This window comes from Stegodyphus dumicola, chromosome 7, assembly GCF_044657685.1.
Source record: "Stegodyphus dumicola isolate Sdum_Otavi_A_Nest chromosome 7, ASM4465768v1".
Classification (NCBI taxonomy): domain Eukaryota; kingdom Metazoa; phylum Arthropoda; class Arachnida; order Araneae; family Eresidae; genus Stegodyphus; species Stegodyphus dumicola.
The window spans coordinates 186,913,431-186,932,287 of NC_140774.1; the positions used below are offsets into that span (position 1 = coordinate 186,913,431).

At 34.0% G+C, this 18,857-nt stretch overlaps 1 protein-coding gene across 1 annotated transcript in view; it reads left to right on the top strand.

The window, feature by feature from the left end:
• Nucleotides 1-16,080, top strand: part of LOC118195717 (very long chain fatty acid elongase 7-like) — a 58,896-nt gene extending 42,816 nt beyond the window's left edge. The window contains exons 2-7 of the mRNA XM_035367044.2: nt 2,047-2,237; nt 3,350-3,430; nt 10,601-10,657; nt 11,156-11,261; nt 12,893-13,029; nt 14,661-16,080. Of these exons, the coding sequence (XP_035222935.2) occupies nt 2,047-2,237; nt 3,350-3,430; nt 10,601-10,657; nt 11,156-11,261; nt 12,893-13,029; nt 14,661-15,104 (1,016 nt within the window). The 3' untranslated portion in view covers nt 15,105-16,080. The remainder of the gene's footprint in view (nt 1-2,046; nt 2,238-3,349; nt 3,431-10,600; nt 10,658-11,155; nt 11,262-12,892; nt 13,030-14,660) is intronic.
• The last annotated feature ends 2,777 nt before the right edge of the window (nt 16,081-18,857 follow it).

Consider the following 18,857-nt stretch of genomic DNA (forward strand, 5'->3'; position numbering starts at 1 on the left):
TCGACCCCGGTTTGAATCACAGTGAAGGGGCTAACTGCTTGAGGATTTTCGAGCTTTTCTGCATTGTTCAGTTTCTCTTAGAAACCTCCAAATTGTCCTTTCCTTTTGCCAGGTAATCCTTGCAAGCTTACCATAACTGGTTAAATAAAGAGTTGTGAAATGTCGTCTAATAATGCTTCAACAGTTTGTTTTTGAATGTTAATTTTGTGCAGTTATGTTATACAAGGTATGAGTTGGTAATAATGGAGGTTAAAGGGACAGACTTAAAACTCCAGTACAGTAAGCCAGCTCCAGTATCCAGCCCCAATACAGTAAGCCAGAGCCAGTGTACAGCTCCAATACAGCAGAGCTTTAAAACTCCAATACAGTAAGCCATTTCACGGAGACCACTTCCTGTAGATAACTTTTAAAAATGACAATTCTTTTTTAGAACATAAGTATCTGTAATGAATATAATTTTGTGCTGTTATGTTATACAAGGTATGAGTTGGTAATAATGGAGGTTAAAGGGACAGACTTAAAACTCTAATACAGTAAGCCAGCTCCAGTATCCAGCCCCAATACAGTAAGCCAGAGCCAGTATACAGCTCCAATACAGTGGAGCTTTAAAACTCCAATACAATAAGCCATTTCATGAGGACCACTTCCTGTAGATAACTTTTAAAAATGACCATTCTTTTATAGAGCATAAGTATCTGTAATGAATATATTTTTAAGATAGTCATTTTAAAGACTTACCTGGAAAAGTTACCTGGAAAAGCAATTGATAGTCTTAGTAGAAAGTTCACTGTATTTTGAGATTTTCACTAAAATATAAATGTTCCTCCAAAGCCTTTGCTTGTGATTGGTTTTTTGATAAATTGTACGACAAAACTATGTTAACGGAATAGTTCGTATATCGATGCTTAAATGTTTGGCCTCATGAACCATGATGTAAGATTTAAGCTTACTCTTATGAAATGAATTTAAACCAGAAATAATTGTAAGGCGAGGGTAGTTAAAAATGAAATGTTGTGACCTGAAACTTAACTTTCATTATTTAATCTAGCATGGATGCCTCAAGGAGTGGTTTCAAGCGTGAAACTGAGCTGATAATTGTTTTATTTCGCCATGACAAGTTAATTCATAACTTCCGCCGAGGTTTACGTTTTAAATTTTTTTTTCTGTTAAAAGAAATTCAAAAATAGTGTGCCATATTCCCCATTACTCTCTCGTATTCACCAATATTGAAGACTTGCGCTGAAAGACGAACCCATGGAATCTCGCGCAAACGTCATATTAAGACGTTCATGTTAAATGAGGCCAAGTTCGGATACGGAGGAACTCAATTCTTGAGGGAGAAGTGCGGCGGGAGTTTATGCATGTGTTAAGGAAAGGCGCCGTCAGGTGTATGTAGCGGTTGAGAGACGAGATAGCTCTCGGGCATGGATGACTTCTTTGCTCAAGGATGCAGAGCGCGCGGCACGAACGAAAGGATTATAGAAACTCGCCGAAATTTGCAGGTTTTTGGTGCTGTCTAGAACAAAGCTTTTCCATACATGAAAGAAATAGAATATTTTCCTTAAATTCTACATCTCGTATTCCCGATTAATACCGAAACCAAAACTTTCTCCAGAATACTAGAAATTCTGCTTTCCTGTTTAAGCACTAATAAATCTGGAATATAATTTGAAACCAATGTCACGATACCCGTTGTACCAAACTCCAAAGAATAACTGATGAATTTATTAAACAGAGGGAACTACGCGCTAGTGCTCAATCTAGCAATTTGTATAAAAATTACTTCTTTTATTGTAAATACCCACTTAAGACCTTGAAGTGAATTTCCATCGATATTTCTCGAATGCCTTAATAAACTTAAAATCTCGAAGTAGGAATATCTTGTAATCCTGACATATCGTGCTTATGGTTATTTTTGAAAATTATTTGCTGATAAGATAGTTTACTAAAATATATCATAATTAATCTAAGTATCTTCTTGGTGTTTTCATTCTTGTGTTGAAGAATTTGTATTTTGAGAATTCAACTGACAATACTTTTTTCCAGATTCCCGAGTACAAAACTGGATGTTCATGGGAGGGCCTGCTCCAACGTTAACAATATGCTTGTCGTATGTCTTATTCGTGAAGTGGATTGGCCCTTACCTAATGCGAAACAGACCACCTCTAAACATTAGGTGGCTCATGATTCTCTACAATTTTGCCATGGTCATCATCAGCACTTACATATTCCTCGAGGTTAGCTTTTTTCGCTCTTCCTATTTAATCATTTATTTCTTCATTAATGCAAGCCTACCATCCTTTCACTAAAATTATGTTCATTCAAGGAACTGTTTAAAATATTTTTATACGTATTCCTAAATTTCATAATGTCATTAAAAAAATTTACTTAACTTAAAATGAGTACTTTGTTTAAAATAGAGTACGTCATCGTCCAATTAAACAGTTAAAAAATCGAAAACATTCTGCTATTAATGAACATAGTTTTATTAATGTTCTCAGCATTTTGTCAAGACATGCTCCATAACATTTTTATATTGCCTTTGTACTTAATTCTGAGTTTTAAATTCACCATTTTATGTTTCATGTCCTTCGTTGTATATTTTGTAAAACAGTCTTATATTTTTGAAATAAACTAAAATGGTTCAAAGAAATTTCCAATAAATTCTCAACAGTATTGTATATATCAAAATTGTATCTCTAATCTAAACTCTACATCTTAAATTTTCAAATAAGATTTCAAAACTGTTTCTGAAATGCAATTTTTGAAACTCCCGCTTCTACCCATATGGAATTCGTGATGTAGCCTAAAATAGTATTTAAAACGCATTCAAAATTAAATTTGGGCAGAACTTTGAAATTGTATCCTTTTCCTGTGTAAGAGTGGCGTCGGTGGAGCAATTAACTCTAAGCATTATTTGCTGTTAATGCATATCAATTTATTATAATATCATACATTTAATTTAAAGTGTAGGTAATAACATAATTAAGTAAACGAAGTATGGTGCTACATATGATTGTGGAGATATAAATATTTGAAAAATAAACTTGGAGAAAGGTGTTCAAAGATTGAGAGTTTGACATAACACTTTAAATAACCGAATATTTTTAAATAAGCTTTAAAATTTCCTAAAATCATCTTCATATGTATTTCTTTAGTCTGTCCGTTTTTCTTACATAAAGTTCGACCGTAGTCTTTTCAGAATAAACGTATTTTAAGAATATTGTAGAAGTGAATTTTTAGGCTCTGTTAATTTGATAGAAACGAAAGCTTAAAACTTGTCAAATCTTTTCCTTGCTTCCTTTATAGTTTAATTCTGCTATCTATTAAGGTAATTTCTTATTTTCAGTTGGGATTCATAGGATGGTTCTCCAAATACAACTGGAAATGTCAACCTGTGGATTATTCAGATAGCCCAGATGCAACAGCTGTAAGTTGATTTTTCTTATAAAACGGTGCTTTTTATTGCTTTGGTTTAAACTCTTTGGCTTAAAAGTAAGCTGAGAAAATTTTCAACCATTCCAGTATTTATGAACTCGGAAAATTCATAAAATCTGGTTTCATGTCGCGTGCAGTGAATTATAAAGATAGAACATTTGTATTGAAATATAATTAACTAGAAATGCACAGCTTACTTGAAACTTATTGTTTCAAAAACCTCTGAATCATATCTCTGAGTCTGGTTAATCTGAAAATGTTTTTGAGGTTTAGGATATGTTATCATTTTGATTGTGAAATATTGTGGTTTACCTTTGAAGTTCTCTAGTTCCGTTGTACTGTTTTAATTTTTTGGCAGCACTAATAATTTTTTGTCACATCTTGCATTTTCCTGGTAATAGATAATGGACAACCCACAGTAGTTAATGTGCAGATTATTAGACTGCACCAAAAGATGTATAAAGCTTTCAATATATACTTGAAAGTCCATTTTGAAGGAAATAAGTAGTTCTGCTTGAAGGTTAATGTTACTAACTACCGCCGTACAGAATTTAGTTCAGTTTTCAGCCGAAATCCAAAGCAAGTACTATTTGTTGTATAAAACGTATTCTGAAGAAAGAATGCGTTAATGTCTTTAAGTAAATATGTGAAAAATGAAACTCCACATTTAAGTTTTGTTTTTAAGCTAAGGACTGTAAATATCTCTAATTACTGTTTGACTTTCGAAGGACTGAATATTTATGCATCAAAGTATACATGTAACTCGCAAAATTAAATTTTCGATGCTATATTTTTACTGGTATAATATTGGTAACTGGTATAATATTACTGGTATAATATTGGTAATTATTGCCCGGGTATAATTTAGGATATTATCGGGCCCATGACGTTACTTATCTGGGAAAGTTTATTAATACACACACAGCTTAAAATCTTTATTGCCGTAGGAGTTTAATAGTTGTAAACTGCTTCTAATTTTTGTTGCTTTAACCTCATTAACAAAGAAATCAACTCCAAGCCAATATAATGTAAAATTAAATAATTAATAATAATGCATATGTTTAACCTGCAATTTGGTCAGTTAGCTTGTAAATAACACTGCTAAAAGTTATGCTTTTTTTCAATGTCTGTTTCAAATGCGTATGTTTGAATGTTTTGCCCGAAGAATGGATTATATAAGCATATGTATCCTGAATAAAAGGACTGCCAACAAATGTTTTCTTATCCAAATTTATTATTCTTACGACTTTTGCTTAGTAACTTGAAAAGAAAAGGCTATTTTATTTTTATAATTTTCATGCTTCAAATGCACACTTTGCTTATGATATGCATATTATTTCTAATTCATTACGTCTAAAAATATACTATGCAAAAAAAGAATCTAATATTATACATTGTATGTTCAGAATATAAAACATTACCAAGACATGAGAGTGCTTCTCAGTGTAGGATTATGACTTTTTTGACCACATTTTACTAGAATGTCTCCCGATTTTATTTATTTTTCTCTCATTCTTACTCTCCTTTTATTTGACTGAAAAGGAATCCCAAAATAATCGTTTTTAATGTTTGACATATTTTGAGCTTTTGATAATGGTACAACATATGTAGCTAGGTGCATGAAAGTTTCTTATTTTTGAGTGCACGATGTTTATATTTTTAAATGAAATAGTATATGTATTTTAGTTTCCCCTCTTTCTTTCCGTTAATAACGCATATTGGTCATACTTATCTTTATACGTAGCATTTTATGATCCATTTTCTGTTTTGAAAATGGAACATTATTTGAAAGAAAGTAAATTAACACTAGAGGTCCTGTTTGTCTCTAAACTCTTATCCATATCACTTTTGTGCCAGAATCTTTTTTCAATTTGTCACCACCAGTCACGATGTATATTTTAAATGTTCCTCGTGTTGTGTAAAAATAATCTCACCTAGAGCCACCAACTTTTAAATGCACTCTGATCTCCACCCAAGCATTGGAATCTCGCAGCCCGAATTTAGAATTTGATATATTTCATAATTTCTATAAATTTAACGGATTTTAATTTAAAAAATTCAACCACTTTAAAGCAGGAAATGGCAACTCTATTAGAAATAAAAAAAATTTTAACCCCAGCTCCTCAGACTGGCTATCGGAATTTTAAATATTTTTGGCCGAAAAGGGGCATCCTTCACCATGTTGCCATTCAGTAAAGTCCAAGATATTTAACTTTCAAATATAATCTTTGTGTTGCTGAGAAGCAAATGTTATTGAGTGCGTTTATAGCTTTTCAGTCACTTTGATCGAAAATCGATAAGTGCAGTTCTTGCAAAAATCTTTCTACTTAATATTTTACTTTCTGATTTAAATAAAAATGTACGTATTTAAATCATGACATGCTTAATTAGAAATATTGGATATTTTTATGAAGTTGCATAGCTGGCTCATTAAAATAATTTTTGGCGGCTAGTTTTTTAAAATAAAAAGGCGGAATATAAAAGTGTGATAATCCCCAACACTTTAGCTAGAATTTTTTGGTATTTTTAATATTTCGTGATTTTGCTCTTAAACTGTATGTGGCGTGTTTGCAAAGAAAGCGATGCTAAATAATAAAGCTAAAATCGTGTTAAGAGTAGCGAGTCCAGGAGCAGATTGGTAACCTGCAATTCTCGGCGAAATCATAAACAAACCTTAACAAATCCTCCGGTGGCACGTTAATTTCTAATCCTTGCAGATATTAAATCTGCGCTTGGCATAGGTGATTTTGATTGTTTTGTGCCAGAATCTTACTAAACAGTTTATAATTGAATTTGTAATGTGCGATAATCTGTATTTAACTTCCAATTCATCCTTCAGATCCTGTACTGGAGCAGTTCTATGTTCTGAATTGCTAAACTTTTAAATAATAAATTTTAGCCTCTTCCCTTTTTGATTATAATCAAGGGCATTCTACAAAAACTCTTTGTTTATTTAATACTGCAGGGTAAATGTGTTTTGCATGGAGTTAGATCCGTATTTAACCTTTTTCCCCATCTGGCATCACTTTTGAAGCATATGCTTTCTTAACCGTGACGGTTTTCAGATTTCCCAAAAGTAGGAATGCCTATTTATGTAGAAAATCGGTTAATATTTTGAATTTAAAACTGCATGTTCGGTATTAATGGAAATCATTTAACGTATTACTCGTGATGCATATGTTCAAATCTTTTCCATTCCATTAATTTCGATGTTAATTTTGCTGGAAAAGATAGGCAGCATATTCTAAAATTCAGAGCTGTTATTTTTATATGTAAAAAAAATCGTTTTGTATCTGAAGCCTTTCCTATCCCCTGAGAATCTTAAATTTGAACTATATGAATTTATCATTGCTGAATTTTTAAAGCATTTAAGTGTTGGAACTAAAGCACAGCATTGATTGATATAAAAACTATTTTTAACAGGATAGCTTTCAGCGATTAAACACTATCGGCCCCTGCATTTGCAAAGGAACAAGCATGAAATTTGGCACATATTTGGAAACAGCAAAGCGCAAAAATTGCGCCTTGCTTTTTCCAGATATTTCCATAAGCTACCCCTCTTCAAGTCCTCATGAAGCCTTCCCTCGCTTTAAAAAGATTATCCTCCTTTTATTTACTATATTAGAGTGCGGAAGCATATGCAGACGGTCAAGCATTTTTAGTGAATAAAAGCTTTTCACAATGTATTCATAGTCTATTTCTTGTCGGATTTTGCGGGTGTTATTGTAAACTTGTATTTAAATTTAATATTTATATGCACTACATTGAATTTAAGATGCTTTTAATTCATATACAAATCATGCTTAATGTAACTTTGTGAATTTTTTCGCCCAAACACCCGTCACGCCATTTTAAAATGCGAATTTTAAACCGAATTGAGAAATTTAAATCAGCTTCAAATACGAGTTTAGAGTGAGCATTTTCTTATCTTAAAGCGAATGCAAAATGCGCTCGTTCTAAATTCCTTTATTGGCAAAATCATTATACCAAAGATCCTTTTACCCTCGCTGATACAGTCATGGAATTACGCATACATCGCTCATCCGAGATGAACTCAAAATCTTTAACCGTAAACTTGAAATTTTATAATTCATGAAGATTTCGAGACCGAAATGTTTTCGTCACGTAACTCGTACGATACTTAACGATCAAGACGTTTCCTGTGTTTGCACGTTTGTTCCCTCAATTATGATCCAAATTTTTGCTTGGCAAATATTTGTCGTAATTCAGCAATGTATTAAAACCAAGCGGTGAATACTCTGGTACTTTTAATCGCAGCAGAAAAATAGAGGGATGAATGAAATGAGAAACTGCTGAGCTGTTTTTGTATTTTAGAATTTTGAAGGAATTTATGAAGACGATTCTTTTAAATGCATAGATTTGAAATCGAGTTTTAAAGTACTAAACAAGAGTTGGTTTTATTTCGTTGTAGGGCAATTCTCACGAATAGTTTTTCCTAGAAATATATGCTTCAGCTTAATACATCCCGTAAGAAAACATACTTCTAAACATTAGCTCATTTCGACTTAACTTTTTTGAAGATATAGTTTGGTTTGTTTTATGTGATCACAGCAAAGCCTCGAGAGGTATCTGCCTAAGGGTAGAGATGCCTTCGTGGAGGACTTTCTAAGGCAAACTGGCTCGCATACACGCTACATATGGGGAAAACCACGAAAACTCCCATGCAGCCAGCTCGTTCACGAGAATTGAAACTTCGAACCGAACTACCAGTATTTAGAGACTTTACCGTTCGGCCGTTGGTGGGCACCTTTTGAAGGTGTAAAAGAGCTTTTAGGCTAGCTATTTCAATTAGCAAGAGCGAAATATGGCAACATAAAATTTTAATGGGCAATACTTTGGAAACGGAATACTATTTTGAGCGATAGAACTCCCATTTACTTGTGACCGATTAATCTTAATCGTATATCTTGATGTAGAATGTTTTGTGCGTGCTGTCCTACAATGGAGAAAATCCATTGAATTCATAAAGCTGCACGAATAATTTTTTGATAAGTACTCATGAAGAGCATGGACTAAAATCGAACAGTGTAATCTGGTTTTCAGCTGATGTTCAGTTATTTTTTCTTAGCCTGATCATTCTCCCACCTATGGGTGCCGAAGATATATCGGGAACTTTTAGTGGTCTGTGGGATAATAATGGGACTTTGAGAAAGAAATTATCGAAATCACGCTAGAAAAATGTCTACATTTTTTACGCTTTAAACATTTACTTGATTGCAGAAATATTTCTCATTCATCTTTAAGAATCTTACAAAATCGTGTCAATTAACTTTTCGCATGCGTTTCTCCAACTTTTGGATTCCCTGGAGACTGGAAACTATGAAATAACTTCAAAATCATGACAATATGTTCGTACTTGAAATGATACCAAGTACTCTTTCAATATACATCATTGCTCGAGCTGTTGCAGATTTTGTCATGCCCGTATGCTTTGGGAATTCAATTATTAACATTCATTTCTATAATTAAGACACAATAACACGCCGAATAAATACTAATTCAGAAGTCAAACAAGTTCAAACTGCAAAACCGCAAGTGACTTGCGGTTTTGCAGCTAAAGATGGTGGTTCAGTAAAACCATCCAAACTAGCCCTGTGAAAATTTTGAAAATATAACGCTGATTTTTATTGTTTGACTTCTGAATTAGTATTCATTTCCATATTGCGTGATGAGTTCCGATTTGATGTCGTAAGTTGTGTCTCCATGCATATTCGCTCAGCTCATAAAGAACACATTAGGTAGATAGCCCCCGTGTGCTTTGTTATATTCAAATAACGTAACATAAAACCCATGGTAGAAGATATCTAATATATCAATGTAACAGTAAAAGGGAGCTGTCACAGAAAACTAAGACTTTGGACCTCCTCCCACGCTCACATGCGCAAATTCGGTGTTGAGCGGAAAAACGTTCGTTAATTTGTTCTAGATCGGGTATTCTCAGGCGGTGGTACGCAGGAGAAAAGTAGGGTACACACAAAAAAGCAAAGTATTTTTAACTATTAAATTCAAAAATTAAAACCTAAACATCTTGATATTTTTCCTCCAGCACTCGTAAATTTATGCAATCCGAGCTTTTGTTGAAGAGTGGTGGTAGTAGTACTTTGTAGTCGTGGTACTAAAGGTTTTAAATTTTTGTCTAGGTGGTACGCGTTAGTCAAAAGGTTGAGAACCGCTGTTCTAGACGATCGCGTTAGTCCTCTCATTTATCGTTACATATCGGTAGTCTCAAAGCATAGATTCTGTTAAGCAATTAATGAATTGACTCGTAGTTGGATAAGTAAGGTTACGGTGAGGGAGAGAGGTTGGGTGAAAAAGCATTTTAAAGATTTTTCTCATGTGTATAGCGAGTTTCCTTGGAAATCATTCTTAAGGCTTAAGAGACTCTTGATGGTTTTGCAAGCAAAGCTTAGCAATAAAGGTATGTTCCCGCCTATTTCAGGAAACATTAAGGTCTAAAAATCGTGTTCATAACTGTCTAGTCCTAGATGGGGACTGTTGAGTATCTTATTTGAGATACTTACATAAGTAGAGATTTAGATGACGCTTTAAGAAATATTAAAGTGAAACTATACTTTGATAACAATTTTGTGAAATATTTCAAGTTATATACATTTTTATAATACTCAAGTAGACTTTTCTGGGGTATTAAGTTTATTCTAAGCTTCACAACTACTAATCTTTGTTCAGTATTCTTATAATTTAGTTTTAAATCGGCATAATTTCTTTAGTGCATATTCTTACCATTATATTTTTCTGCGTAAAAAGTCGTGGAATTTAGACGATGAGTTTCTGTGCACACCGAATGAGTATTTTTCTAATTTTATTTTTTCAAAATTTTCAGTTCTGTTTTACATTTATTTTGTTATTGCGATAACTTTTTATAAACTTCGTAGGGTACTTTGTGGAAAACGAGGAGCTGAAAGATTAGAGTTAACAAAGAAAAATATTCATGCACTTAGGTTTACATTTCTACTGTTTAATAAGTCTTATTTTTCATTTCTTTTTCTACGAAGAAACCTCGTTTCGAAAGAGCTTACACTCAAAAACTTTGAAATTTTTTGCATAATCCTTTTCGTTTACTTTCATGTCAGTATCATCGGATGTAATTTTTGGAAATGTCATAAATTAAATTTTTTTATAGATGGCTCATCTGGCTTGGTGGTATTATTTATCAAAGTTCTTGGAGTTTACAGATACCGTAAGTATTTCTTCCCTTTGTCACTTTCGTTATTGCCCAATGAGAGAGAACTGAAATTTTCAAATGTTTGTTTTTTTTTGTTTGTCAGACATAAATCTTAAATTTAACTGATCGTGTTTATTCTGTCTGATGTCGAAAGTCTGTAGATTTTATTTCTGTTTTTAAATATCCTTACGATTATTTTACTTCTTCCTTAATGAGTATTCAGTTCTTAATTTTGCTTCATTTGCGCGTACCATGTTAACTAAATTGTTAAATCTTTTATGATAACTCATTCAAATCTACGTAATTATATGTGCATTTTAACTGCCCATTTATTCAGATGAATCTGAATATCTTAAGCTTGCAAGGTTATTGAATTATTGCTTGAACATAATGTGAATAGAATTCATAGATATTAGAATTCATAGTGTTGAATTAAATGTTTTTGATTTCGTAAACTGTCATTTTAGTGCATTTATCAAAATAGAAAATTTATACCCTGGATTTGATTTGCAGATATTTTTCGTACTGAGGAAAAAGTTTACTCACATCTCCACTCTTCATGTGATACATCATGGAATAATGCCAATGAGTGTTTGGTGGGGAGTAAAATTCACGCCAGGTAGGTTTTTTTAATTTAATATTTTATCTCTAAAAGTGAATGTAATACACTGAAGTGACAAAAGCCATGGGATAGCAATATGAAAATATACAGATGGCAGTAGTATCGGGTAGAAAATGTATAAATGCGAAGTGCTTTGGCAAGGCTTTCATTTGTGTTCAAGTTATTCATGTGAAGAGGCTTTGACGTGATTATGGCCGCACGACGAGAATTAAGACTTTGAACGCGGAATGGTTGTTGGAGCTAGACGCATGTGTCGTTCCATTTCGGATATCGTTAGGGAATTCAAAATTCCGAGATCCACAATGTGAAGATTGTGCCGAGAGTATCTAATTTCAGGCATAACATCCCACCATGGACAGCGCAGTGGCCGACCACCTGCACTTAACGACCGAGACCAGCGACGTCTTCGTAGAGTTGTCAATGTTCACAGACCAGCAACACTGCGTCAAATAACCGCAGAAATCAATGTGGGACGTACGAGGGACGTGTCCGATAGGACAGTGCGGCGAAATTTGTCTTCCTTGGGCTATGCCAGCAGAAGACGGACTCGAGTGCCTTTACTGACAGCATGGCATCGCCTGCAGCGACTCTCGGAGGCTCGTGAGCATATCGGTTGGTCCCTAAACAAATGGGAAACCGTGGCTTGGTCAAATGAGTCACGATTTCAGTTGGTAAGAGCTGATGATAGGGTTCGAGTGTGGCGCAGACCCCACGAAGCCATGGACCCAAGTTGTCAACAAGGCACTGTTCAAGCTGGTGGTGGTTCTATAATGGCCTGGGCTGTTTTTACATGGCATGGACTCGGTCCTCTGTGCAATTGAACCGATCATTGACTGGAAATGGATACCGTCAGCTACTTGGAGATCACTTACAGCCATTCATGGACTTCACGTACTCAAACAACGATGGGATTTTTGGATGACAATGCGCCATGTCACCGGGCCACAAATGTTCGCGATTGGTTAGAAGAACATTCTGGACAATTCCAGCGAATGATCTGGCCACCTAGATCGCCCGACATGAATCCCATCGAACATTTATGGGACATCATCGAGAGGTCAGTTCGTGCCTAAAACCCTGCACCGTCAACACTTTCACAATTATGGACGTCTATAGAGGCAGCATGGCTCAATATTCCTGCAGGGAACTTCCAACGACTTGTTGAGTTCAGGCCACATCGAGTTGCTACACTTCGCCGGGCAAAAGGAGGACCGACAAAATATTAGGAGGTATCCCATGACTTTTGTCACTTCAGTGTAAATACATCATGGTGATCTACTCTCATGCTTTCATATGCATATTCAACAAATTACTGTAATGATGCTTCATAAGATAAACCTCATGTACTGAATTTTAACTTGATTAAATGAAAAAATGCTTATTTATTAGCGCTACTGTATTAGTACTTGCTTATGTATTAGTACTTGCTACTGTATATGCAGTACCACTAAGATACTTGACTAATCCAAAATTATGAAATTCTACTTTATGTTGCTTTATTTTTTAATTAGTATTTTAATACATGAACAGACAATAGATTTTAATTTTTGACATCTTTATAAATGCTTTCTTACATTGTCTTTTATAAAACAATTTCATTCTTTTCAAAAATGTTTTTAATTTCTCAGGTGGCCATAGTACCTTCTTTGCCTTTATCAATAGCTTGGTTCACATCGTGATGTATTTTTACTATGCCTTGGCAGCTATTGGGCCAAGCATGAACAAATACTTGTGGTGGAAAAAGTATATGACTGCTTTCCAAATGGTAAAGTTTCCTTCTGCTTGTGGTATTTTAATCCTATATAGTGAGTTCAAAATGTTAAAATTTTCGTTAATTATTAGGTAAGCTGATTTGAAGCTTAGATTCTTAAATGAGTTTTATTTGACAATGAAATTTTAATAAGTAAAATGAAAAGCTTTTATCCAGTTAATTGTGGCACTCTCGTTTAAGAGTGCGCACCGTTTTGTGTCTCCAGAATCGACCCATGACTAGTATATTCGTCAATCACAGAGTAAGTTGCGCTGGTAAGATAAGATATTGGTTGAAAAAGATGGGTTTATTTTATAAAATTGAAAATTTTATTACAAATATTTACTTATTTGGTTAACATAAGCATATATTGCATACATATTAAACTAAAAACGCAATAAATTAAATATTAAACAAAATGTGCTGACTTATAAACCTTGACAACATTGCATGACTCGGAAAAAATTCTTTTTGGGATAGTTTACCGTTTTGAAAAGTTTAAACACAAGTCAATAATGTACTAAAAATAAGCAACAGCATGGATCTCTTTTGACAATTTTGAAAATTTACTGTCACAAAATATTTAGAATGTGAAACATTTTGTCATTTTTGCAATTTTAACAATTCCTCCGTTAAAATACGTTTCATTCAGTTTTGGAGATGACTGCTTTTTAAGTAAATGAAATTAGGAATTGATATGACCATTTTGTCTCTCCGCAGTAATATTTACATACACGGTGTGTACAAAAGTCCTAATCCAGCCTTACCAAATGTAACAAAATTTAAAGACGCTAATATGCAGTGCGTGGCATTTTGGGAAAATCAACCTCAAACGATTTATTGAAATTATTTATTAAGCAAACCCTCAATGCAAATTCAAAATGACTATCAAATATCGCCATTTTAGATAGTTGAATTTTTCTCGTATGAGAGTCGCGTTTTTGTGCTTTTTTAGAGTTCAAAATGCTCCTAAATATAAGTATAGGGATCACAGGAAAGTGTGGAAAATTAAATTTCGTATTCTGTGTAATTTTTTAACTTTAAAATGTGAGACCATGGATCTATGATTAATTTAAAAACATATTTTTTGAATTGGAAGTATGTCTGTAACCAAGGATTTCAGAAATAAAATTCAGGTCAGGACTTTTATGGTCACGGTGTAGACTAAAAAACTACTTATCTAAAACTCCTTTCAGAAATAACTATCATCAATGGCATAATTTAGCCTCAATATACATCTTGATAAACAGGAAAGTAATGAAAACAAATCTCTGAAGCAATTTATTTTTCTCATAATTTATCAAGGTTGAGTGACTGAAGGTGCGCAATACCAATAGACTCCCATTGTAGATATTAATGAGCTGGCTGTGTGAATTTTCTGGGTATACCGTGTGTGACGTAAATATGAAATAATTCTCTTAAAGAAAATTCTGTCGCTCATTTTCTTTGATTACTTCATTTAACTTCTTAAACTTGTATTGTCTTTTAAATGAGTTCGCAATTCGTGATATCATACAGTACAGCAAACTTCGAGTTTTAAAAAATATGAAAAAGGCATTTTTGTCCGAGAATAATTGTTAAATATATTTTAAACAAGTGTCATCATTTCTATGCAAATTATTTCACTAACGATGATGTCATTACAGGTCCAATTCATTGCCATCTTCGTGCATTCTTTCCAACTCCTCTTCAGAGAATGCAATTATCCTCGTGGATTCATGTGGTGGATCGGATTTCATGCCGTCCTGTTTTGGTTCCTCTTCGCAGATTTCTACAAGAACACCTACGGCAGGAAAAAGATAGCAGCTGCAAAAGCAAAATTAGAACTCAATGGTTCTGCTACATGCATGAATGGAAGTGCTAAAGCCAACGGAGTAGCAACAAATGGCTACTGCAATGGTACTCAAAAACTGAATGGAGTGTGCAAGCAGAATGGTGTCAATGGAGTAGTGATAATAAATGGAACTTCCAAGTTAAATGGCTACCATAAGCCTACCGAAAATGGATTCCAGAATGGAACTCTCTCTAATGGACATTCTAATAGAGTTATTGTGCACAGGACAGCAGCTAAAAGTGATAATGATGACTAAAACTAAAAACTGTAGAAATTGTTCGCCATGGACTAGTGTGTCAAGTCCAAGCTGTCGCCAAAAGGTTTAGCATGAAATCGCTCAGTTACAGTGCCTTAATACCGAACTATGTTATCCATTGTTATCTATGTCATTAGACTTTGGCATGTTTTGCCAAATTCGAGATATTTAATCTTCAGTTGTACACGTACCGTGAAACAGACTCATTTACCGCGCTGTTTGCTAAACCTGAGCCGATACGATGCTACAGATTCCTCCATAAGTTAAAATTTTAGGCAGGTGTTAACTTGCATTCGACGTGTGACAAACTTTTGCTACCGTTGATGGGAGTTTTTTCTAGAGTGAACTTAAGAGAGCTTAGTGCCTTAGAAGGTAATTTTTGAGCAGTCCAGTCAGAAATGCAACTGCTACGTTTTACTTTTTATCTCTATTGGTCAAACTAGAGATTTTCGAGCCATCATTTATCAAAGCAACTGCTGCTGATTTCGTCAGTTAACTTGTGTTTTTAAAGCTTAAAAAGGCTGTCCTAGGTGTCATTGTAGAGGTGTTTGCGAATCTGTTCCTGCAGATTTGTTCTCGCCCGTTTGTACAACTACTGGACACTTTTTTCTGCTAGTCCTTCATTATACTGTCAATGTCGTTAACTTATTTGTACAATTTTTTACATTAATAGTAGTAGTAGCAGGGGCTAGATTTTTTAATAATTTTACATGTTCTAAATATACATCAGTTGTTTTTACGAAATCCGTCCTTTTTAACTCACCATAGTAAATCCAGGTTCCATTTTCTCTTCCGGGAAACTACAGGTATCGAAGATGTATTTGTGAACACTTAAGGGACCACCTGAAGCATCGAATGAATTTTGTACAGTATTCTTTCTATAACCCCAGAGACTTTTATTTTGTTGCATTTGTACTTAATTGCTTGTATTAGCCTACGGGGTCAAAAAATAAAAAAAAAATGTTTATACTTTGCATTCTGCTTCTTTTTATTTCATCTAAAACATTAAAGAAATGAACTAATTTTATACTGAGCTTCAAAACCAAGATATTGTTCCTAATAAGAATATTCACTTGCGAATGCTATCTACAGTTCAACATAAGTGTGATAAAATTGTGATATGTTCATCTGATAAATTTTACATTGCTCATATATCAACCCTTATTTTACTGTTTGTCTCATTTTATATCGGTGTTAAATATTGAAGTAATAAAATTGTTAATTATATTAAATACGTATCGACTTTAAAACAGGTTCCCTAAATAAAATGTTCCGAAACTAGAAACATTTGGATGAATTTTTTGTAATTTTTATTACGTAAAGGATTTTTTATGCATTTTCATATTTTTGTTTACTGTGAATTTGAAAAATGGGAGAGTCGTGCTCAGCGCAGGCCAAATGAAGTGCTTATCCAAGATAAATAGATGCAGGTTACGAAAAATTATTTATTACATGTGGAACTTGTAAAAAAAACTTTTTGAACTTTTTGACAACTCAAATCTTGCATTTGCTTTTTGGACGTTCTACCTAGCCATCTTTTCATAACTGTCTCTATTCATTTCTGAATTATGTAAAACTTTGAGTATTCCTAATTGTGGAAAGTGTGTAAACCTGCACAATTTGAATAAATTTTAAGATTGTTCTGAAGGTTTTGGTCTTTTGCGAAGCTGATTAGAACTATGGATATGTTTCAATACTGATGTTTAATATCCTGAAACTCGAGTCGCTTTCATAGGTGGTTATCCAAGGCAGGAAATGGTCATGATGGTTCGTATATTTCTGAACGTTGAGTAAATAGTGCAGATTAAAATATATTGCAAATTCAGGATTGCTGGATATTTTCAAATACCTGCATTGTGATTGACGAAAGGAATATTTTACTTAAGTTTTTGTTTATTACATACGCGCCAGCAGTTCTTTATCTTGTTCAAAGGTGCATCTGTAACATGTGTATATTTTTACTTTCATTACTCTTTAGGACTCCATATAAAAAATCATCGCATATCTTTTTGTCTATTCCAAGCACCAGGTGACCGCATAAAAGAAATGCATCTATATCATAAACTTAACGTGTTTCCTGTTTTAATACCTTCGTCTATAAATTTAGCGAGACAGGAACCTGTTGTATGAACTAACAAAGGCGACTACAAGTTTTGCTCATCTCGATTATCGTGTGACGTCATTGACTAATATTCTGCTCCAAAACAACTAAATCTGTACTTTTGTCCGGTTCTCTCATAAGGCAAGTGACGTTACAGAACTCTACCGTTGGGAAGACCATAATTTTGTTTATTTTAATCTTTTAATTAACTATCTCGTTACAAGTTCTTACGAAATATTACGTTAAATACAGCATATTAGAAGCTGAATATCCCAGACAATTGGAAAGCTCTAGTTCTTGTGCAAAACTCCAAGTTTATTCTGATACCTTAAGAATGCTATTGACCTAATCTGATGCCTCAACTGTCAATATTTTTCAAATGACATTTAGCAACGGTCACATTTTTGTCGGTATTTTAAAGGCGTAATTTTCCTATATCGATATATGCGAAATCGGTATTTGCGTGCAATTTTGTTTCCACTTAATTTATCGCTGCATTGAATGCAGAGCATCCAAGTGCTCTGCATTCATGAAATAGTAGTTAGGTGAGGTTAGTAATTTTTAATCGCTACTTTCCTGAAGCTGAAAACTTAAGTTTTTAGTTAAAACTGTAACCTATAAGCGGCCGAGCGGTAAAGTTCGCTGAACACTGGACAGTTAGAACGGGCTGGTTGCCTGAATGACGTTTTCGTCATGTGTGAGGCGTCTCCGTCCTCCGTCACCTGTATACGAGCCAATATCCCTTGGAAAGGTCCAACACGAAGGCATCCCTCCTCTTAAGCAGATAGCCCTTGTCTCCCTAGCCGTAATTAAATAATACAAACCATCCTCTAAAGTTTTAAAGCTCAAATGGCCTAATCCAGGCTGACAGGTGACGGAGGTCGGGGACGCCTGGTGTTCAACAGAGGTAAACAGGCATATGTCCCGCGCCCTCCCCTATCTACCGGGTGTTTATTTAGATCTTAAAATAATTATTACATTATCATACAGGGGCAGATGAGATATATTGGCTATTTATATTGTATTATAGATTTTAGGTTTGCAAGGTATACATTGCATAACGTACTGGTTACACATAAAAAAGTTAACATAACATACATGACACATAAACACTATTAATAAAGGAGGTACATGCGCTTAGCAGAAGGAAGATACACATAACTAGCACATTAAGCACACACATTTGTGTGTAGTTTATTACTTATGCTGGGGATCAATTTTGAATATGCATTCGATATACAGAATACGTAATGCGAAATACACTTAATGTATGTTACTCATAATACTGAATACACTGATAATACTGCTTACGACTACTACATGCAGAATAAACTTCGGTTTACTATATACAGGATACATAATGCCAAGTACACTTAATGTAGATATGTTACTCATGATACTGAATGCATTGATAATACTACTTACACCCGCTGCAGATACCAATCCAGGCTGACAAGGTAATTATTTAAATGATTATCAATAAAAACAGGCATATAGCCCTCGAGTGCTCTGCAGAGTTAAACTAATTAAATCTCTGTAAGCGGTACCTTTTTACGTACAGAAATTGTGATGTCAGTAAAATCTCCAAAACTAAATTTTTAAAGTGTAGTCTAATTCTTTGCATGAAAAGTGAACAGTAGCAATGCTTGCCA